We start from the raw sequence: 22,366 nt of genomic DNA, 5'->3' as shown, positions 1-22,366 counted from the left end.
ACTGACCCTCAGCCCCATTAATCTCTAACTGACCCTCAGTATCATTAATCTCTAACTGACCCTCAGCCCCATTAATCTCTAATTGACCCTCAGCCCCATTAATCTCTAACTGACCCTCAGCCCCATTAATCTCTAACTGACCCTCAGTGCCATCAATCTCTATCTGACCCTCAGCCCCATTAATCTCTAACTGACCCTCAGCGCCATTAATCTCTAACTGACCCTCAGCCCCATTAATCTCTAACTGACCCTCAGCCCCATTAATCTCTAATTGACCCTCAGTATCATTAATCTCTAACTGACCCTCAGCCCCATTAATCTCTAACTGACCCTCAGCCCCATTAATCTCTAACTGACTCTCAGTGCCGTTTGTTTCCGATTGAGTTTTGTTGTCTTTGTAGGATCTGGCTGAGGCCCGGGAGCAGCTGAGTGTTCGGAGCCGCGAGTTGCGCGAAGCTCAGGTCAAGCGCCAGCGTGCGGAGGAGGAGGTGCAGGAAGGCGAGGAGCGTTACTCCCAGCTCCGCCTGCAGAAGCAGAAGTTGTCCCGGGACCTGCGCGACCGGGAGGAGGAGATGGAGGTGGTAATGGAGAAGGTGGAGTGTCTGCGGCAACAGCTGAGCAGGGCAGACAGGTGCAGGCTGGAGGTGAGTGGGTGGCCAGGGCGCCATGGGGCCTGGGATCAAAGCAGGTGCAGCGTCAGGAGTGGAGGCCAATCAGCATTCCAGAGGCCCTCTTGGGTCTCCCCATTTGGAAGGACGAGGGCAGCAGATCCATGGGGACCCTTCAATTCCCTCCCCGAGCCACCCACCATCCTGACCTGGCAATCTATCGCCATTCCTTCAGTGTCGCTGGGTCAAACGTCTGGAATTGCCTCCCTCAGGGCATTGTGGGTCAACCTACAGCAGGTGGACTGCAGCGGTTCAGGAAGGCAGCTCACCCCCCACCTCAAACCAGGGATATTGTTAAAAATTACGGTTAAAGACAACTGAGAATTTATTTTCTTTGAGTGTCTTTTGAACTCTCTTCCTCAAAAGTAGAGGGGCAGCAGTCTCTGAATATAAAATGCAGACATAGATGGGTTCTTGACAAGTGAGAAACAGCGAGGTTATTGGGTAGGGGGAGCGATGAGGAGCCATCAGATGACTTAGGCTCTTACTGAACGGTGGAGCAGGCTAGAAAGGACCGCTCCTGTCCTCTGACCATTGACAGTCAGCTGATGGGCAATGGAAGGCTGCACTACGTTTGATGCTGGCTTTCGAATTGACCGAAAGCCGTCCGTAGGGCTCCGTGTGGATGGGGCGCTGCTTTATAGGTGCTGCCGTCTTTCCGATATTAAACTGAGGACCTTGTCAGTGGATAGAAAGTTCCCAGGATGATAATCGCAGTGAGGAGCAAAGGCAGAGGGAGACTCCGCAAAATCCCAGGGGGGCCGATGGCTATCCTTTGTTCGATGCCACAAAAGGATCTCGATCATTTCCGTGCTGCCTGGTGTGGGAGCTGGTCACGCGAGCAAGCAGTAACCAATCCAAGGGAGAGAGCACAGGTCAAAGTTCCACCCTGTGTCTGGGAGGTAGCAGCCCTACACATGGACTTGGTCAGGTGCAGGCTTCTTGCCTGACAGTAGTGACTACACGTTAAAAAGAAAATAGATGCTTGGTTGGTTGCGAAAATGTTGCGAGATTCCAGCGGCCTCCGATTTTAAAGGGATCAGCAAACGAAGCCAAGGTGATGTGCATGTGTCGCACAGCAACTTGTTCCAGTCTGAAATGACTGCCTGGAAATGTGGGGAGGCAGGTTCAGTTGAGACTTTGGACGGGTTACTTAGGGTCATGCAGAACAGCAACAGGCCCTTCAGTCCAACGTTTCCATGCCGACCAGCTATCTTCAATTAATCCCGTCCCATTTGCCAACATTTAGCCCCATATCCCTCCAAACCCTTCCTATTTATAGAGTCATAGAGATGTACAGCACGGAAACAGACCCTTCAGCCCAACCTGTCCATGCTGACCAGATATCCCAACCCAATCTAGTCCCACCTGCCAGCACCCGGCCCATATCCCTCCAAACCCTTCCTATTTATAGAGTCATAGAGATGTACAGCACGGAAACAGACCCTTCGGTCCAACCCGTCCGTGCCGACCAGATATCCCAACCCAATCTAGTCCCACCTGCCAGCACCCGGCCCATATCCCTCCAAACCCTTCCTATTCATATACCCATCCAAATACCTTTTAAATATTGCAATTGTACCAGCCTCCACCACTTCCTCTGGCAGCTCATTCCACACACGCACCACCCTTTGCGTGAAAAAGTTGCCCCTTAGGTCCCTTTTATATCTTGCCCCTCTCACCCTAAACCTATACCCTCTCGTTCTGGACTCCCCCACCCCAGGGAAAAGACTTTGTCTATTTACCCTATCCACGCCCCTCATGATTTTGTAAACCTCTATAAGGTCACCCCTCAGCCTCCAACACTCCAGGGAAAACAGCCCCAGCCTATTCAGCCTCTCCCTGTAGCTCAAATCCTCCAACCCTGGCAACATCCTTGTAAAACTTTTCTGAACCCTTTCAAGTTTCACAACATTTTTCCAATAGTTTTCCCATCCAGATGCCTTTTAAATGTTGTTATTGTACCAGTCTCCATCACTTGCTCTGGTAGCCTGTTCCATACACACAGTGTGCAGGGATGTGGGTGATAACACAAGAGATTGGTAGATGAAGGAGCCAGACTGGATAATGGCCCCATGGGCAGCACGATGGGCTGAACAGTCTCCTGACGCACCAAATCAATTCACACCATCCCTACAGTGTGGAAGCAGGCCATTCGGCCCATTGAGTCCACACCGACCATCTGAAGACCATCACACCCAGACCTGCTCCCTCTATCCTGTAATCATGCATATCCCACAGCTAACCCACCAAGCCTGCACATCCCTGGATGGTACGGGGCAATTTCACATGGCCAATCCACCCTAACCTGCACATCCCTGGACACTAGAGGTCAATTTCGCACGGCCAATCCACCCTAACCTGCACATCCCTGGACACTAGAGGTCAATTTAGCACGGCCAATCCACCCTAACCTGCACATCCCTGGACACTAGAGGACAATTTAGCACGGCCAACCCACCCTAACCTGCACATCCCTGGGCACTAGAGGACAATTTAGCATGGCCAATCCACCCTAACCTGTACATCCCTGGACACTAGAGGACAATTTAGCATGACCAATCTAACCTAACCAGCACATCCCTGGACACTGTGTGACAATTTAGCATGGCCAGCCAACCCTAACCTGCACATCCCTGGATGCCATGGGAGAATTTAGTATGGCCAATCCACCTAACCTGCACATCCCTGGGCACTATGGGACAATTTAGCATGGTGACACCACCCTAACCTGCACATCCCTGGGCACTATGGGACAATTTAGCACGGCCAATCCACCCTAACCTGCACATCCCTGGGCACTATGGGACAATTTAGCACGGCCAATCCACCCTAACCTGCACATCCCTGGGCACTATGGGACAATTTAGCACGGCCAATCCACCCTAACCTGCACATCCCTGGGCACTATGGGACAATTTAGCATGGTGACACCACCCTAACCTGCACATCCCTGGGCACTATGGGACAATTTAGCACGGCCAATCCACCCTAACCTGCACATCCCTGGGCACTATGGGACAATTTAGCATGGTGACACCACCCTAACCTGCATATCCCTGGGCACTATGGGACAATTTAGCACGGCCAATCTACCCTAACCCGCACATCCCTGGGCGCTATGGGGCAATTTAGCACGGCCAACCCACCCTAACCCGCACATCCCTGGACACTATGGGACAATTTAGCAGGGCCAACCCACCCTAACCTGCACATCCCTGGACACTATGGGACAATTTAGCACGACCAATCCACCCTAACCCACACATCCCTGTGCACTATGGGGCAATTTAGCACAGCCAATCCACCCTAACCCGCACATCCCTGTGCACTATGGGGCAATTTAGCACGACCAATTCACCCTAACCCACACATCCCTGTGCACTATGGGGCAATTTAGCACAGCCAATCCACCCTAACCTGCACATCCCTGGGCACTATGGGACAATTTAGCACGGCCAATCCACCCTAACCTGCACATCCCTGGGCACTATGGGACAATTTACCACAGCCAATCCACCCTAACCTGCACATCTTTGAATCGTGGGAGGAAACCGGAGCAAATCCACAGGGAGAACGCGCAAACCCAGCACAGACAGTCGCCCGAAGGTGGAATTGAACCCGAGTCCCTGGCACCGGGAGGCAGCCGAGCTAACCACTGAGCTACCGTGTGACTCCGGGAAGCGGGGAGGACGCTGGGGAATAGGTCGGCAGCTGGGCGAAGGGTGGGTTTGCCAGCCGTGTCTGACTCGTATCGCCTCTGCCTGCAGCTGGAGGCGAAGATGGAGGAGCAGGCGCTGGAAGTGGCCGAGCAGAGCCAACTGCGGGAGCGCAGCGAGCAGAGGAGAAGGCAACTGGAGGAGGAGTTGGAGAGGCTGAAGGTAAACCTGCAGGGCGGCCTATCACCCATCTACCACCTCCCCCCTTCTGTACAGTGATACCTGACTACCACACAGCAGGCAGCAATGTGGCATACAGTCGCAGACCCACCCTCACCCCCACCCCATGCCCATCACCCCATCCTCTCCGGGAGCAGACTAACCGGACTCTCCCCCCTCACCCCACTCCTCTCTCCCTCTTCCCTGCAGCTGCCACAGACCGGAGCTGACCCCAGCAGCCGAGGCCCTGACCCCAGCCGGGAGTTGGCGGAGGTGGAAGGGAGGGCGCTGGCCCGTGAGGAGGAGCTGGCGCGGCAGCACAGCGCCCAGGCGGCAGAGCTGAAGGTGGCGCGGGAGCAGCTGGAGGAATCGGAGAGCCGGCAGCAGCGGCTGGAGAGGGAGCTGGTGGCCAGCAGAGAGCGCCTGGAGAAAGCACGCAGCGAGCGGTGAGGCCAGCGTACGGCTGCTGCTGGGCAGAGCTGGTGCCTGCTGGGATTCTGAAAGGAGGAACGTGTGCCTGCTGGGATTTGGAAAGGGGGAGCGTGTGCTTGCTGGGGTTCTGGAAGGGGGAATGAGTGTCTGCTGGAATTTGGAAAGGGGGAGTGTGTGCCTGCTGGGATTCTGGAAAATGGGAACATGTATCTGTTGGAATTCCAGAAAGGGGAACAAGTGCCTGCTGGGGTTCTGGAAGGGGGAATGTGTGCCTACTGTGATCCTGGAAAATGGGAACATGTATCTGCTGGAATTCCAGAAAGGGGAACAAGTGCCTGCTGGGGTTGTGGAAGGGGGAGTGTGTGCCTGCTGGAGTTCTGGAAGGGGGAATGTGTGCCTGCTGGGGTTCTGGAAGGGGGAATGAGTGCCTGCTGGGGTTCTGGAAGGGGGAATGTGTGCCTGCTGGGGTTCTGGAAGGGGGAATGTGTGCCTGCTGGGTTTCGGATGGTGTTGTTTGCAGGGGGAGGGGGGAGAGGGGTGTGTACATGCTGGATTTTGAGGGATTGTGGTTAGTGCCTGCTGATTTTCAGGTTGCGGGGGTGCAGACTCGCTGAATTTTAAGTGGCTGGTGGGCCGTGCCTGCTGGAGTTTGGGAATGGGATTTGTGTTCTTGCTGGACATTGGGTTTGGGGGGGGGGGGGTGTGGGGGAGGTCAAGAGCCCATTGGGATTTGGGAATGGTGGGAGCAAGAGCCCATTGGGAGTTGGGATTGGTGGGAGTAAGCACCCATTGGGTTGGCGGAGGGGCCTTGTGCCTACTGGGTCTTTGTGGGGCATGAAGGTGTTAAACCCATTGAATTTGGGATTGTGTGATGGATGTTGGGGTCCTGTCATGTTGGGGGGAGTTGGTTGGTATGTATTGGTGAAGTGTAGGGGGGGGGGAAGAGGAGAGAGAGTCATGTCTGCTGGATTTTGGGGATCCACCTTGTGGATACGGGAAGGCTGAGGGTCACGCCTGCGGGTTTTCGCGTCGGTGGACATGGTGACCGGAGCTCCAGGCCGGGGCTGAGGAAACATGTCCCCTCAGTAACATTTGTGCATGGCCTGGACCTCCCATAGGCAGTCGGAACAGGAGGAACTTGTGATGGAACTGCGGGCGGCCCACGAGCAGGAGAAGAACCAGCTGAGGGAAGAGAACCTGAGGCTGAACGTGGAGCTGGAGCCGGTGAGTGTCAGGGCCTGGACAGCGGGTAAGGCCTGGTGCGGCCTATATATCCTCTCACACCTTTACGGAGCAAGGCAATCGCCTCACACATCTGTCGGAGCTGGGACTGACACTGAGGGACCTTGGGGCGGTAACTGAAGAGCACAGTCCATAAAGCAAGCAGGGTTTGGATTTTCAGAGATACTTGAGAAGGTTGGAGCTTTATTGAAGCATCACGGAGGGCCTGAGAGTCAGGGAGAGGGCTTTAGTCTTTGGACAGTAGGGATACAGACGGAGTTTCCTCCAGCAATCAGTGTTGAGCTAATGATTGTATGAAGTATTTCCTTTTGAAGGACAGCCCAGCAAAGAGACAATGCTGTAATGGTAATGTCTCTGGACTAGAAATTCAGACTAATACGCTGGGGACACAGGTTCAAATCCCACTGCAGCTCAAAGGGTCTGAATCTGTTGAATTAGTTCCGGAGGCTCGGAAAACTCAAGTTGTTTTCTCTGGAGTGGAGACTATATATAAGTCTGTCAAATTATGAGATAGGGTTGGCAGTCAGACACTTTCTCTCCCAGAGTTGAAATATCTACAGCTAGGGGGGACGGATTTGAGGTGAGAGGGGGAAAGTTCAAAGGAGATGTGAGGGGCAAGTTGTTTCTCGACAGAGAGTGGTAGGAATCCGGAATGCTCTGCCAGGGTGAGTGTGGTGGTAGGTATGATAGGGGGACGATAAAGGGGCTTTCGGATAAGCACATGGATATGCAAGGGATGGAGGGACGTGGACTAAGGGCAAGCAGAAGGGATTAGTTGAATGTGGTGTCACGTTCAGCACAACATTACAGGCCGAAGGGCCCATTCCTGCGCTGTACTGTTCGGTGTTATAATATATTTTTTAAAAAATTGTCAGCTTCTGTCTTAAGAGATCGGGGTTAAAACACTGTGGTAACTGATGTGCGCCCTGGTCCACTCAATAACTGACCTCTGACCTCTGACCCCACCCCGTAAGCTCATGGAGAAGCTGGACAAGCTACAGGCCAGAAACAAGCGGCTGGAGGAGGAGCTCCAGGCACTGGAAGGCAGGAAGGAGACCGTGAAGCAGTGGGACACCCAGATCGCCGAGATTATTCAATGGTAAGGGGATGGGGAGTATCAGCAAGATGGGGAAGCTGGCGTGGACTTGCCCCCACAGCCCACTCCGTTGCGTTTGTGTGTATCCAGGCCTCGGGTCCCCACCGGCAATACCGAGCTGATGTAATGTCTCCCTCCTGGCAGGGTAAGCGAAGAGAAGGAAGCTCGGGGTTACTTGCAGTCGCTGGCCACCAAGATGACGGAGGAACTGGACTCACTGAAGAGCATCAGCAGTAACGCCAAGCCTGTGGTGAGGCCTGAGACTGCTCTAGGAGGGGTGGGTGAGGGAGGTCTACTGCTGTAAACATGACGAGTAAGTGAGGACTGCAGATCAGAGTCGAAATGTGTGGAGCTGGAAAAGTACAGCTGGTCAGGCAGCATCCGAGGAGCAGAAGAATCGATGCTTCGGGCAAAAGCTCTTCCTCAGGAATGTCATTCTTGATGAAGGGCTTATTCCCGAAACGTCGATTGTCCTGCTCCTGGGATGCTGCCCGACTGGCTGTGCTTTTCCAGCACCACACTGTTTGACTGCTGTGGAAATGAGGCAGAAACATTCCTCACACCCCTCCCTCCCTGGCTGGAGTTGGACTTGCAGATGGGGGTGGGGGAGAGAGGGCAAATGGTGGGACTGAATGATATGGCAGGGGGACTGAGGGATATGGATGTAGGTGGGACTGAGGGATTATGGAGGGAGGTGGGATTGAGGGATATGGATATAGATGAGACTGAGGGATATGGAGGGAGGTGGGACTGAGGGATATGGAGGAAGGTGGGATTGAGGGATATGGGGGGAGGTGGGACTGAGGGATATGAGGGGGGAGGTGGGACTGAGGGATATGGAGGGAGGTGGGACTGAGGGATATGGGGGGAGGTGGGACTGAGAGATATGAGGGGGGAGGTGGGACTGAGGGATATGGAGGGAGGTGGGACTGAAGGATACGGAGGGAGGTGGGACTGAGGGATACGGAGGGGGGTGGGACTGAGGGACATGGGCGGAGGTGGGACTGAGGGATATGGGGGAGGTGGGACTGAGGGATATGGAGAGAGGTGGGACTGAGGGATATGGGACGGAGGTGGGACTGAGGGAAATGGGGGGAAGTGGGTCTGAGGGATGTCGGATGGAGGTGGGACTGAGGGATATGGAGGGAGGTGGGACTGAGGGGTATGGAGGGAGGTGGGACTGAGGGATATGGAAGGAGGTGGGGCTGAGGGATTATGGAGGGGAGGTAGGACTGAGGGATATGGAGGGAGGTGGGACTGAGGGATATGGAAGGAGGTGGGGCTGAGGGATTATGGAGGGGAGGTAGGACTGAGGGATATGGAGGGAGGTGGGACTGAGGGATATGGAGGGAGGTGGGAGTGAGGGATATGGATAGAAGGTGGGACTGAGGGATATGGAGGGAGGTGGGATTGAGGGAAATGGATGTAGGTGGGACTGAGGGATTATGGAGAGAAGGTGGGACTGAGGGACATGGGGCAGAGCTGAGACTGAGAGATATGGAAGGAGATGGGACTGAGGGATATGGACGGGAGGTGAGGATGAGGGATATGGAGGGAGGTGGGACTGAGGGATATGGATATAGATGAGACTGAGGGATATGGATGGGAGGTGGGACTGAGGGAAATGGGGAGAGGTGGGACTGAGGGATGTCGGATGGAGGTGGGACTGAGAGATATGGAGGGGAGGTGGGACTGAGGGGTATGGAGGGAGGTGTGATTGAGGGTTATTGAGGGAGATGGGACTGAGGGATATGGATGTGGGTGGGACTGAGGTATATGGAGAGGAAGTGGGACTGAGGGATATGGAAGGAGGTGTGATTGAGGAATATGGAGGGAGGTGGGACTGAGGGATATGGAGGGAGGTGGGGCTGAGGGATTATGGACGGGAGGTGGGACTGAGGGATATGAAGGGAGGTGGGATTGAGGGATATGGAGAGGTAGGTGGGACTGAGGGATATGGAGAGAATGTGGGACTGAGGGATATGGACGGGAGGTGGGACTGAGGAATATAGAGGGAGGTGGGACTGAGGGATCTGAAGGGCGAGGTGGGACTGAGGGATCTGAAGGGCGAGGTGGGACTGAGGGATATGGCGGGAATTGGGACTGAGGGAAATGGAGGGGAGGTGGGACTGAGGGATATGGGGGAGGTGGGACTGAGATATGGAGGGAAGTAGGACTGAGGGGTATGGAGGGGATTGGGACTGAGGAATATGGAGGGGAGGTAGGACTGAGGAATATGGAGGGGAGGTAGGACTGAGGGATCTGGGAGGGAGGTGGGACTGAGGGATATGGGGGGCGGTGGGATTGAGGGAAATGGGGTGAGGTGGGACTGAGGGATATGGGAGGAGGTGGGACTGAGGGATATGGAGGAAGGTAGGACTGAGGGATATGGAGGGGAGGTGTGACTGAGGAATATGGATGGGAGGTAGGACTGTGGAATGTGGAAGGGAGGTAGGACTGAGGGATATGGAGGGGGAGGTGGGACTGAGGGATATGGAGGGGAGGTGGGACTGAGGGATATGGAGGGAGGTGGGACTGAGGGATATGGGACAGAGGTGGGACTGAGGAATATGGGGGGAGGTGGCACTGAGGGATATAGGGGGAGGTGGGACTGAGGGATTTGGAGGGGAGTTAGGACTGAGGAATGTGGAGGGGAGGTAGGACTAAGGGATCTGGAGGGGAAGGTGGGATTGAGGGATATGGAGGTAGGTGGGACTGAGGGATATGGGATGGTGGTGGGACTGATGGATATGGGGGGAGGTGGGACTGAGGGATATGGGGCGGAGGTGGGACTGAAGGATAGGGGGGGAGGTGGGACTGAGGGATATGGAGGGGAAGTGGGACTGTGGGATATGGAGGAGAGGTGGGACTGAGGGTTATGGAATGGAGGTAGGACTGAGGGGTATTGGGGGCAAGGTGGGACTGAGGGTTATGGGACGGAGGTGGGACTGAGGGATATGGAGGGGAGGTAGGACTGAGGGATATGGAGGGAGGTGGGACTGAGGAATATTGTGGGGAGGTGGGACTGAGGGATATGGGATGGAGGTGGGACTGAGGGATATGGAGGGAGGTGGGACTGAGGTATGTGGAGGGGAGGTGGGACTGAGGGATATGGAAGGAAGGGAGGACTGAGGGTTATGGGATGGAGGTGGGACTGAGGGATGTGGGGCAGAGGTGGGACAGAGGGATATGGTGGGGAGATGAGACTGAGGGATATGGAGGGGGAGGTAGGACTGAGGGATATGGAGGGAGGTGGGACTGAGGGATATGGAGGGGAGGTGGGACTGAGGAATATGGAGGGGAGGTAGGACTGAGGAATGTGGAGGGGACGTAGGACTGAGGGATCTGGAGGGGGAGGTGGGACTGAGGGATATGGAGGTAGATGGGACTGAGGGATATGGAGGGGAGGTGGGACTGAGAGATATGGAGATAATTGGGACTGAGGGATATGGAGAAAGGTGGGCCTGAAGGATATGGAGGGGAGGTGGTACTGAGGGAAATGGAAGGGAGGTGGGGTTGTGAGGGATATGGAGGGGGGGTGGGACTGAGGGATATGGAGGGGAGGTGGGACTGAGGGATATGGGCGGGATGTGGAACTGAGGGATGTGGGAGGAGGTGGGACTGAGGGATATGGAGGGGGGGTGGGACTGAGGGATATGGGAGAAATGGGACAGGGATTTATGGGGAATGCAGACTGTGGGAGATGGGGAGAATATGGGTCAGTGAGATTAAGGAACATTGAGAGTCAGTGGGAATGAACAATGTCGAGTGAGTGTGGGTCATTGGGATTGGAGGATGTGGAGAGGATGGAATTGGGGGGATTGAGAGATAAGGGCATGATACAAATCGGGGAGATTGAGGAAGTAAGGAGGCTGTGCACTATAATTAAGTCGGTAAGGTAAAAGGAATGTTTTGTGGTTGGCACTAAAAATGAATTCTAAAGCTCTGTGTCACTAGCTGCCTCTCTCTCTATCTCTCTCTCCCTGTCTCTCTGGGTGAAGGACACACACTGGAAGGTCAGGCGCCTACAGAAACTGGAAGCCTCAGCCAAACTGGAGTTACAGTCAGCACTGGATGCTGAAATCCGGGCCAAGCAATCACTACAGGAACAGCTCAACGAAGCCAAGCTCACCAACCTGGCTACAGAATGGTAAGCTCAGAACAGGACCCACTCTATACAGCAGTCTCTCATTCCAGGCAGGAGCTCCCACAGTACTTGCTATATCTAATTCGTGCTGTCCCTGTCCTGGGAGTGTTTGATGGGGGACAGTGTAGAGGTAGCTTTACTCTGTATCTAACCCTGTGCTGTCCCTGTCCTGGGGGTGTTTGATGGGGACAGTGTAGAGGGAGCTTTACTCTGTATCTAACCCCGTGCTGCCCCTGTCCCTGGGGAGTGTTTGATGGGGGGACAGTGTAGAGGGAGATTTACTCTGTATCTAACCCCGTGCTGTCCCTGTCCTGGGGAGTGTTTGATGGGGACAGTGTAGAGGGAGCTTTACTCTGTATCTAACCCCGTGCTGCCCCTGTCCCTGGGGAGTGTTTGATGGGGGGACAGTGTAGAGTGAGCTTTACTCTGTATCTAACCCCGTGCTGCCCCTGTCCCTGGGGAGTGTTTGATGGGGGGACAGTGTAGAGGGAGCTTTACTCTGTATCTAACCCCGTGCTGTCCCTGTCCTGGGGAGTGTTTGATGGGGGGACAGTGTAGAGAGAGCTTTACTCTCTATCTAACCCTGTGCTGTCCCTGTCCTGGGGAGTGTTTGATAGGGGGACAGTGTAGAGAGAGCTTTACTCTGTATCTAACCCCGTGCTGTCCCTGTCCTGGGGAGTGTTTGATGGGGACACCGTGTAGAGAGAGCTTTACTCTCTATCTAACCCTGTGCTGTCCCTGTCCTGGGGAGTGTTTGATGGGGGGACAGTGTAGAGTGAGCTTTACTCTGTATCTAACCCCATGCTGCCCCTGTCCTGGGGAGTATTTGATGGGGACACCGTGTAGAGAGAGCTTTACTCTCTATCTAACCCTGTGCTGTCCCTGTCCTGGGGAGTGTTTGATAGGGGGACAGTGTAGAGAGAGCTTTACTCTGTATCTAACCCCGTGCTGTCCTTGTCCTGGGGAGTGTTTGATGGGCATAGTGTAGAGGGGGCTTTACTCTGTATCTAACCCCGTGCTGTCCTTGTCCTGGGGAGTGTTTGATGGGGATAGTGTAGAGGGGGCTTTACTCTGTATCTAACCCCATGCTGTCCCTGTCCTAGGAATGTTTGATGGGGGACAATGTAGAGGCAGCTTTACTCTGTATCTAACCTTGTGCTGTCCCTGTCATGGGAGTGTTTGATTGGCTGGTAGAATTCTGTAAAGCTGACATGTCTCGGTGTCTCTCTCTCTCCCTTTTGCTGCAGCAAGTTACAGGAACTGGAGAAACAGAATGAGTCTCTGAAGCAGGAGGTTGAGAAGCTCAAAGAGGAGGCACAGGCTAAGGTGCAAAAAGGTATAAGAACCGCCTGTGTTTCTGTCAGTGTTGGCTTGGTCTGGTAGGGAAATGCCAGGTGAAGGGGAATTCCCTGCCCCAGAGTTCTCCTGTCATCCATCAGATCCACGCCATTCACCTGCTCCTGTCTCCTATCGGTTTGAAAGGAAAAGCAACAGCAAAGTTTAATGTGAAAGGATGGTTTTTCTGATCAAATCAAGGCATTGCAGGGAAACCTGAGAAACACATCCCTAAAATTAGCGTTTGGAGAACAAACCAAGTCCCTGGGAGGCCATTCGGCCCACTGTGTTGACAAATAAGCAGCTTTCTTAATACCTGCCACTTCTACACCCCACCCTGTTCCCTGGCCAACACCTCTGTCTCAGGCTTACTGCAGTGTTCCAGTGAAGCTCAGCACAAACAGGAAGAAGAGCATCTCATTTTCCGCTTGGGAATCCTTCTGGACTCAGTATTAAGTTCAACAACTTTCAGGTCTGAGTCTCCCACCTTGCTATCGCATGGTCTGCTATTACACACTACCCATTGTTAGCCACTCACAGTCCTCAGTCACCCTTCTGGCCAGATACATTCATTAGAACCCCTACAGCGTGGAAACAGGCCATTCGGCTCATCACGTCCACACTAACCCTCTGAAGAGCATCCCACCCAGACACAACCCTCTACTCCCTCCAACCCAGCATTTCCCCTGGCTCATCCACTTAGCCTACACGTTACTGAACACTATGCGCAATTTAGCACGGCCAATCCACCCTAATCTGCACATCCCTGGGCACTATGGGACAATTTAGCACGGCCAATCCACCCTAATCTGCACATCCCTGGGCACTATGGGACAATTTAGCACGGCCAATCCACCCTAACCTGCACATCCCTGGGCACTATGGGACAATTTAGCACGGCCAATCCACCCTAACCTGCACATCCCTGGGCACTATGGGACAATTTAGCACGGCCAATCCACCCTAACCTGCACATCCCTGGGCACTATGGGACAATTTAGCACGGCCAATCCACCCTAACCTGCACATCCCTGGGCACTATGGGGCAATTTAGCATGGCCAATCCACCCAAACCTGCACATCCCTGGACACTATGGGACAATTTAGCATGGCCAATCCACCCTAACCTGCACATCCCTGGACACTATGGGACAATTTAGCATGGCCAATCCACCCTAACGTGCACATCCCTGGGCACTATGGGACAATTTAGCACGGCCAATCCACCCTAACCTGCACATCCCTGGGCACTATGGGACAATTTAGCACGGCCAATCCACCCTAACCTGCACATCCCTGGGCACTATGGGACAATTTAGCACGGCCAATCCACCCTAATCTGCACATCCCTGGGCACTATGGGGCAATTTAGCATGGCCAATCCACCCAAACCTGCACATCCCTGGACACTATGGGACAATTTAGCATGGCCAATCCACCCTAACCTGCACATCCCTGGACACTATGGGACAATTTAGCATGGCCAATCCACCCTAACGTGCACATCCCTGGGCACTATGGGACAATTTAGCACGGCCAATCCACCCTAACCTGCACATCCCTGGGCACTATGGGACAATTTAGCACGGCCAATCCACCCTAACCTGCACATCCCTGGGCACTATGGGACAATTTATCACGGCCAATCCACCCTAACCTGCACATCCCTGGGCACTATGGGACAATTTATCACGGCCAATCCACCCTAACCTGCACATCTTTGGACTGTGAGAGCAAACCGGAGCACCCGGAGGAAACCCACACAGACACGGGGAGAACGTGCAAACTCCACACAGACAGTCACCCGAGGGTGGACATGAACTCGGATCCCTGGCGCTGGAAGGTATCAGGGCTAACCACTGAGCCACCGTGCCACCCTTTGACTGTCCAACTGTTTTCTCTCATTTGGGCCCTATCCCCAGGTAACATTGACTCCTTTCCCACCCTACCTTCTGTATATAAACCAACATTTTTCCAGCTACAGCCAGTTCAGGTCACTGGACCTGAAGCGTTAACTCTGATTTCTCTCCACAGGTGCTGCCAGACTTGCTGAGCTTTTTCAGCCATTTCTGAGTCCCAACCAATGCAGTTCTTTCAGTTTTTACCTCACACCAATCCTCCTGCTTTCTCCTTCCAGCCCTGCATGTTCTTCCTTTTTCAAATAAGAATCTGACTCCTTTTTAAATGCCTTGATTAAATCACACTCTCAGGGCACTCTAATTAGATCCTAACCACTCGCTGTGTGAGGAACATTCTCCTCCTGTCTCTGATGCTTCTTTGGCCAATTACCTCAAATCTGTCCATGACCTTTTCTCCTGCCCTACTCTGCGCTGATCCGTCCTGTTTACAAATACCCCCAGTGAGTTTTGAGAAGATTTGTAGCTCAGGTTGAGGTTTTGGATGTAGGTTTACTCGCTGAGCTGGAAGGTTCATTTCCAGACATGTCGTTACCTTACTAGGTAACATCTTCAGTGGACCTCAGGCGAAGCAATGCTGAAAATTCCTGCTTTTGATTTACATGTCTGGGTTTCTTTGGGTCGGTGATGTCATTTCCTGTGGTGAAGTCACTTCCGGTTCCTTCTCTCAGGGGGTGGGAGATGGGGTCTAACTCAATGTGTTTGTTGATAAGAGTTCCGGTTGGAGTACCATGCTTCTAGGAATTCTTGTGCATGTCTTTGTTTGGCCTGTCCTAGGATGAATGTATTGTCCCAGTTGAAGTGGTGTCCTTCCTCATCCGTCTGTGAGGATGCTAGTGAGAGTGGGTCATGTGTTTTTGTCCTGTCAAATCCCTTCTTGGTTTCATTCAGGGAGACCAGCACCATCCCCCCCAATCCTGATCCATCCCATCCCTCCATGTAACTGAAGTTCTGTGACCCTAGGACAATCCTTGTGAGTCGTTTCCACAGCCCCCTCTAGTTGAGACCAAACCAGTGTTTTCAGCTTTGTTAGTCTTTACTGATTCAGTTGGACTGCGGAGGTGAAAGAGATGGGGATGAAAAGGTGGAAATCCCTGTGGGAACCCGGTCACTGATTGGGAAGCCAGTCGGGACTGGGTTGGGCTGAATGGTCTGTTTTGTGTGTGTGGAACTTGATGCGTGTTCACCCCATGGCCATGATTGGTTCACTGGATGATGACAGGACTGTTGGAAAGGTTGTGGATTTGACATTTTTGACTTGCCCCACAGGTTTACGGCAAGACTCTTTCTTCTCGTTCCTGTCGCCACTCTCGGTAAGTAAGAGGAATCCAGCGTTGTTGAGACGACCCATCTATTCTCCACCCCACGCTCAGTGACAGTAGCATTGGTCCCCTTTCTGCCATCGATCCCCTGCCTTTAGAACCTCCCTCTGTGCCCTACTGGGAGCGGGAGGAGGCCATTCAGCCCGTCCACCTAATCCTCCATTCGGTTAGATCTATCGTATCTCCCTGCCTTGACTCTCTAACCCTTTTCACCCAGCAAAGGTCTATTCAGATGGCAGATGGACTTTAATCCAGGTAAGTGTGAGGTGGTGCAGTTTCTGTTACGGAGAAATATACAGGACCCTGAACAGCGTTGAGTTACAGAGTGATCTTGGGGTTAAGCCCATAGCTTCCTGAAAGTGGCCACACAAGTAGATAGGGTGATAAAGAAGGCAACTCGGTAAAAACAATGACTGCAGATGCTGGAAACCAGATTCTGGATGAGTGGTGCTGGAAGAGCACAGCAGTTCAGGCAGCATCCAAGTAGCTTCGAAATCGACGTTTCGGGCAAAAGCCCTTCATCAGGAATAAAGGCAGTGAGCCTGAAGCGTGGAGAGATAAGCTAGAGGAGGGTGGGGGTGGGGAGAAAGTAGCATAAAGAAGGCATATGGCATGCTTGCCTTTATTGGGCAGAGAACTGACAAAAGTCAGGATGTCATGTTGCAACTGTATTAGACTTTGATTTGGCCACACTTAGAGTATTGCGTTCAATTCCGGTCACCACACTAAAGGATGGATGTGCAGGCTTTCGAGAGGGTGCAGAAGAGGTTTACCAGGATGCTGCTGGGATTAGAAGGTATGAGCTATAAGGGGAGGCTGGAAAAACTCAGGTTGTTTTCTCTGGAGGCTGAGGGGAGACTTGAATGAAGTCTGTCAAATTATGAGATGCACAGATGGGGTTGATGGTCAGAATCTTTTTCCCAGAGGTGAAATGTCTCAACCTAGGGGTCACGCATTTAAGGTGAGAGGGGGAAAGGTCAAAAGAGATGTGAGGGGTGAGTTTCTTACACAGAGCGCGGTAGAAGTCTGGAACGCACTGCCTGGGGTGGGGGTGGAGGTAGGTATAATAGGGGTCTTTAAGAGACTTTTAGATAAACACATGAATATGCAAGGGATGGAGGGATATGGACCAAGGGCAGGCAGAAGGGACTAGTTGAATTTGGCGTCATGTTCGGCACAACATCGTGGGCCCAAGGACCCATTCCTGTGCTGTACTGTACTATGTTCCATCTCCGTCCTGACCTTCAGTTGATCTCCCAGTTTTATTCGGGATGAGTTCCAGATTCCACTCCTGTTCCGTGAGGAATTGCTTCCCTGCATCACCTTCACAGGCTTGGCTTGTATCTGAAGGTTCCTGCCCCTTGTTCTGGACTCTCTGCTCCCCCAGTAGAAGAGATCATTTCTCCTCTAGGGGAGCTGGCTTCACAACCCTCTCAGCTCCAGGATCATTCTGGGGAACTTGCATTTCGGCCAAGACCTGTCGATTCCTCCTGAGGTGTGGAGGTCCGGAACTTGTTAATGGCATGGTGGCTCAGTGGTTAGTGCTGCTGCCTCACAGTATTAGGGACCCGGGTTTGATTCCAGGCTCGGGCAACTGTCTGTGTGGAGTTTGCACGTTCTCCGTCTGTGTGCTCCGGTTTCCTCCCACAGTCCAAAAATGTGCAGGTTGGGGTGGATTGGCCGTGCTACATTGTCCCATAGTGACCAGGGATGTGCAGGTTAGGGTGGATTGGCCGTGCTAAATTGTCCCATAGTGCCCAGGGATGTGCAGGTTAGGGTGGATTGGCCGTGCTAAATTGTCCCATAGTGCCCAGGGATGTGCAGGTTAGGGTGGATAGGCCGTGCTGAATTGTCCCATAGTGCCCAGGGATGTGCAGGTTAGGGTGGATTGGCCGTGCTAAATTGTCCCATGGTGCCCAGGGATGTGCAGGTTAGGGTGGATTGGCCGTGCTAACTTGTCCCATAGTGCCCAAGGATGTGCAGGTTGGGGTGGATTGGCCGTGCTAAATTGTCCCATAGTGACCAGGGATGTGCAGGTTAGGGTGGATTGGCCGTGCTAAATTGTCCCATAGTGCCCAGGGATGTGCAGGTTAGGGTGGATTGGCCATGCTAAATTGTCCCATAGTGCCCAGGGATGTGCAGGTTAGGGTGGATTGGCCGTGCTAAATTGTCCCATAGTGCCCAAGGATGTGCAAGTTAGGGTGGATTGGCCGTGCTAAATTGTCCCATAGTGCCCAGGGATGTGCAGGTTAGGGTGGATTGGCCGTGCTAAATTGTCCCATAGTGCCCAGGGATGTGCAGGTTAGGGTGGATTGGCCATGCTAAATTGTCCCATAGTGCCCAGGGATGTGCAGGTTAGGGTGGATTGGCCGTGCTAAATTGTCCCATAGTGCCCAGGGATGTGCAGGTTAGGGTGGATTGGCCGTGCTAAATTGTCCCATGGTGCCCAGGGATGTGCAGGTTAGGGTGGATTGGCCGTGCTAACTTGTCCCATAGTGCCCAAGGATGTGCAGGTTGGGGTGGATTGGCCGTGCTAAATTGTCCCATAGTGACCAGGGATGTGCAAGTTAGGGTGGATTGGCCGTGCTAAATTGTCCCATAGTGCCCAGGGATGTGCAGGTTAGGGTGGATTGGCCGTGCTAAATTGTCCCATAGTGCCCAGGGATGTGCAGGTTGGGGTGGATTGGCCATGCTAAATTGTCCCATAGTGCCCAGGGATGTGCAGGTTAGGGTGGATTGGCCGTGCTAAATTGTCCCATAGTGCCCAGGGATGTGCAGGTTGGGGTGGATTGGCCGTGCTAAATTGTCCCATAGTGACCAGGGATGTGCAGGTTAGGGTGGATTGGCCGTGCTAAATTGTCCCATAGTGCCCAGGGATGTGCAGGTTAGGGTGGATTGGCCGTGCTAAATTGTCCCATAGTGCCCAGGGATGTGCAGGTTGGGGTGGATTGGCCGTGCTAAATTGTCCCATAGTGCCCAGGGATGTGCAGGTTAGGGTGGATTGGCCGTGCTAAATTGTCCCATAGTGCCCAGGGATGTGCAGGTTAGGGTGGATTGGCCGTGCTAAATTGTCCCATAGTGCCCAGGGATGTGCAGGTTAGGGTGGATTGGCCGTGCTAAATTGTCCCATAGTGCCCAGGGATGTGCAGGTTAGGGTGGATTGGCTGTGCTAAATTGTCCCATAGTGCCCAGGGATGTACAGGTTAGGGTGGATTGGCCGTGCTAAATTGTCCCATAGTGCCCAGGGATGTGCAGGTTAGGGTGGATTGGCTGTGCTAAATTGTCCCATAGTGTCCAGAGATGTGCAGGTTAGGGTGGATTGGCCATGCTAAATGGCCCTGTCTTGTCCAGGGATGTGCAGGTTAGGGTGGATTGGCCGTGCTAGATTGTCCCATAGTGCCCAGGGATGTGCAGGTTAGGGTGGATAGGCCATGCTAAATTGTCCCATAGTGCCCAGGGATGTGCAGGTTAGGGTGGATTGGCCGTGCTAAATTGTCCCATAGTGCCCAGGGATGTGCAGGTTAGGGTGGATTGGCCGTGCTAAATTGTCCCATAGTGCCCAGGGATGTGCAGGTTAGGGTGGATTGGCCGTGCTAAATTGTCCCATAGTGCCCAGGGATGTGCAGGTTAGGGTGGATTGGCCGTGTTAAATTGTCCCATAGTGACCAGGGATGTGCAGGTTAGGGTGGATAGGCCATGCTAAATTGTCCCATAATGCTCAGGGATGTGCAGGTTAGGGTCGATAGGCCATGCTAAATTGTCCCATAGTGCCCAGGGATGTGCAGGTTAGGGTGGGTTTGCCATGCTAAATTGTCCCATAGTGCCCAGGGATGTGCAGGTTAGGGTGGATTGGCTATGCTAAATTGTCCCATAGTGCTCAATGATTTGCGGGTTAGGGTGGATTGGCCATGCTAAATAGCCCTGTATTGTCCTGCAACGTGCAGGTTAGGTTGGATTGGCCAAGCTAAATGGCCCTATAGTGTCCAGGCATGTGCAGGTTCGGGTGGATTGGCCGTGCTAAATTACCCCATAGTGTCCAGGGGTGTGCAGGTTAGGGTGGATTGGCCAAGCTAAATGGCCCTGTAGTGTCCAGGCATGTGCAGGTTAGGGTGGATTGGCCGTGCTAAATTGTCCCATAGTGACCAGGGATGTGCAGGTTAGGGTGGATTGGCCATGCTAAGTTGTCCCGTAGTGCCCGTGGATGTGCAGGTTAGGGTGGATTGGCTGTGCTAAATTGTCCCATAGTGTCCAGGGATGTGCGGATTAGGGTGGATTGGCCGTGCTAAGTTGTCCTATAGTGCCCAGGGATGTGCAAGTTCGGTGAGTTAGCCGTGGGAAAGGCAGGTTTTCAGGGATAACATCAGGATGCTCTTCGGAGTGTCAGTGTGGACTCGATGGGCCGAACGGTCTGCTTCCACACGGTAGGGATGCAGTGAACTGAACTGTGATCTTATTCAGAGGGCTGTTGGGGAATGAAGAACCCTTGGATTCCAGTGTGACTCTGGGTGGGCTGTGTGGGCTATCTGAGGCGGGGTGGGGAGGTTGGAGTTGTTTCATTCCAACACACTGCTGCCTAACTCAGGGCAAGTCTCATTTGGCCCATCGCTGCTTGTGCTTGTTGAGTTGCATCGGTTCCTTGTCTGGCGTTTCAAGCCCTCTCCTCGCCCCCTCAGAATTCCTCACCCAGAAACATAGAAAATCGGAGCCGTAGTAGGCCATTCGGCCCTTCGAACCTGCTCCACCATTCCATAGGACCACCTAAATCCCTCAGTCCCTCCCTCGCTTTGCTCTCGGTGAAATCTACCTTGTGGTTTTAATTACCCGTCCTAATCCCTTCTCCCTGCGACCCGGGAGTTGAATGACGGTGACGCGCAAATGAAAGTTGTTGTTGTTGTTGTTGTTTGACAGTTCGAGTCGCTGGATTTCCCCGCCACCTCGCGGCTCTCTCCGGACAGCAGGAAGTCTCCGGGAAGCCCAGTGCCTCAGCCTGAGAGTCCGTCTTTCCAGAGCAGGGAGGTGCCGGATGTGAGTACAGTCGGTGTTGGTGCTGGTGGTTGTGAGGGTGGTGGTTGGGGGAGTCACTGCGGGTTCCCCCCACTTTGGGGACCAGGGGCTGCGGTCAGATGGCCCCCTTCTCTCTGGTGTTCCTCAGACCGTCCACCATCTCCACGTGGGCCTTTGGCCTGTGTTGGTGCTCCGTGTTGGGTTCGACATCGGTGTGTGTTAGGCCTTCGGAATTCATTCCTTCTAACGTGGGCAAGGCCTGGCATATATCGCCCACCCCTTGAGAGGATGGTAAGGGCGCGTGTCCCAAGATGTTAAATCGGCCTCAGCAAAGGGATACCTTTCCAAAGCAAGATTGTGGGTGTGAGTTGGGAGGGCAGCTTTTAAGGGGCTGTGCTCCCATTCACTTCCTGCCCCTGTTCTTCTCAGTGGGAGCAGTTGTACGTTTGAATGGAGTTAGATTTTTACTCAGGTACAAGAGTACAGTGGAAAGTTTACAGTGTCGCCGTTCCCAGCGCCATCTTTGGTGCTAAGTGGCAAAATAAGGAAATTAATTTAGAAGTTCCTTCCTCAGTGTTTAGCCATGCTGGGTTCACCCACTCTCTCTCCTTCTCACTCTGCTCTCTCTCCCCCACTCTCTCTCCCTCGTGCTCTTTCCCTCTGCATGGTCTCCAAGTCCCCCACACTCTATCACTCTCCCCCGCACTCCATCGCTCACCTACCCTCCTCCCCACTCCCACTCTCTTGTGCTCTCCCCCACACTCTCTCCCTCTCCACCAGGCTCTCTCCCTCACTCCTCCCCACAGTCACCCTCACTCCCCGGTGCAGTCTCTCGCTCTCCCTTGCTCTCTTCCTCATTCCCTCCCCCTTGTTCCCTCTCCCTCTACCCCGCGGTCTCTCCCTTTCTTTCCCTCTCGCCTTCTCTCCCTTGCTCTCTCTCCCTCACTCCCCTGTACTGTTTCTCCCACTCCCCACACAATCTCCCTCACTCCCTTGCTCTCTTCCTCATTACCTCTCCATCATTCTCTCGCCCTTGGTCTCTCTCTCCCTCTCCCCTCACTCTCTCCCTTTCCCTCGCCTTCTCTCCCTTGCGAGCTCTCCCCTGTGCCATTTCTCCCACTCCCCCAGGCTGTCTCCCTCACTCCCTCGCTCTCTTCCTTGTTCCCTCTCCCTCATTCTCTGTCCTTCTCCCTCACTTTCTCACCCACTCCTTTGTGTGCTCTCTCTCTCTCTCTCCCTCTCTCTCACACACACCTCAGATGCATTGACACCTTGAAAACATCCATCTCTCCCATGGGACGTAAGCAGATTAAAGTAAGAATTTTT

The 22,366-nt window shown here is 53.5% G+C and overlaps 1 protein-coding gene across 1 annotated transcript in view; it reads left to right on the top strand.

Moving 5' to 3' along the window:
* The window catches only part of LOC140457082 (serine/threonine-protein kinase MRCK alpha-like), a 213,167-nt gene that overhangs the window by 109,268 nt on the left and 81,533 nt on the right, over nt 1-22,366 (top strand). The window contains exons 13-22 of the mRNA XM_072551052.1: nt 402-644; nt 4,439-4,549; nt 4,757-4,992; nt 6,097-6,202; nt 7,195-7,319; nt 7,461-7,566; nt 11,318-11,466; nt 12,711-12,799; nt 15,984-16,027; nt 20,945-21,061. Coding sequence (XP_072407153.1) covers nt 402-644; nt 4,439-4,549; nt 4,757-4,992; nt 6,097-6,202; nt 7,195-7,319; nt 7,461-7,566; nt 11,318-11,466; nt 12,711-12,799; nt 15,984-16,027; nt 20,945-21,061 — 1,326 coding nt within the window. The remainder of the gene's footprint in view (nt 1-401; nt 645-4,438; nt 4,550-4,756; nt 4,993-6,096; nt 6,203-7,194; nt 7,320-7,460; nt 7,567-11,317; nt 11,467-12,710; nt 12,800-15,983; nt 16,028-20,944; nt 21,062-22,366) is intronic.

The sequence above is a fragment of the Chiloscyllium punctatum genome, chromosome 31 (assembly GCF_047496795.1).
Source record: "Chiloscyllium punctatum isolate Juve2018m chromosome 31, sChiPun1.3, whole genome shotgun sequence".
Lineage (NCBI taxonomy): Eukaryota > Metazoa > Chordata > Chondrichthyes > Orectolobiformes > Hemiscylliidae > Chiloscyllium > Chiloscyllium punctatum.
The sequence above is the reverse complement of the archived record's forward strand: the minus strand, read 5'-3'. Positions and strand labels throughout refer to the sequence as shown.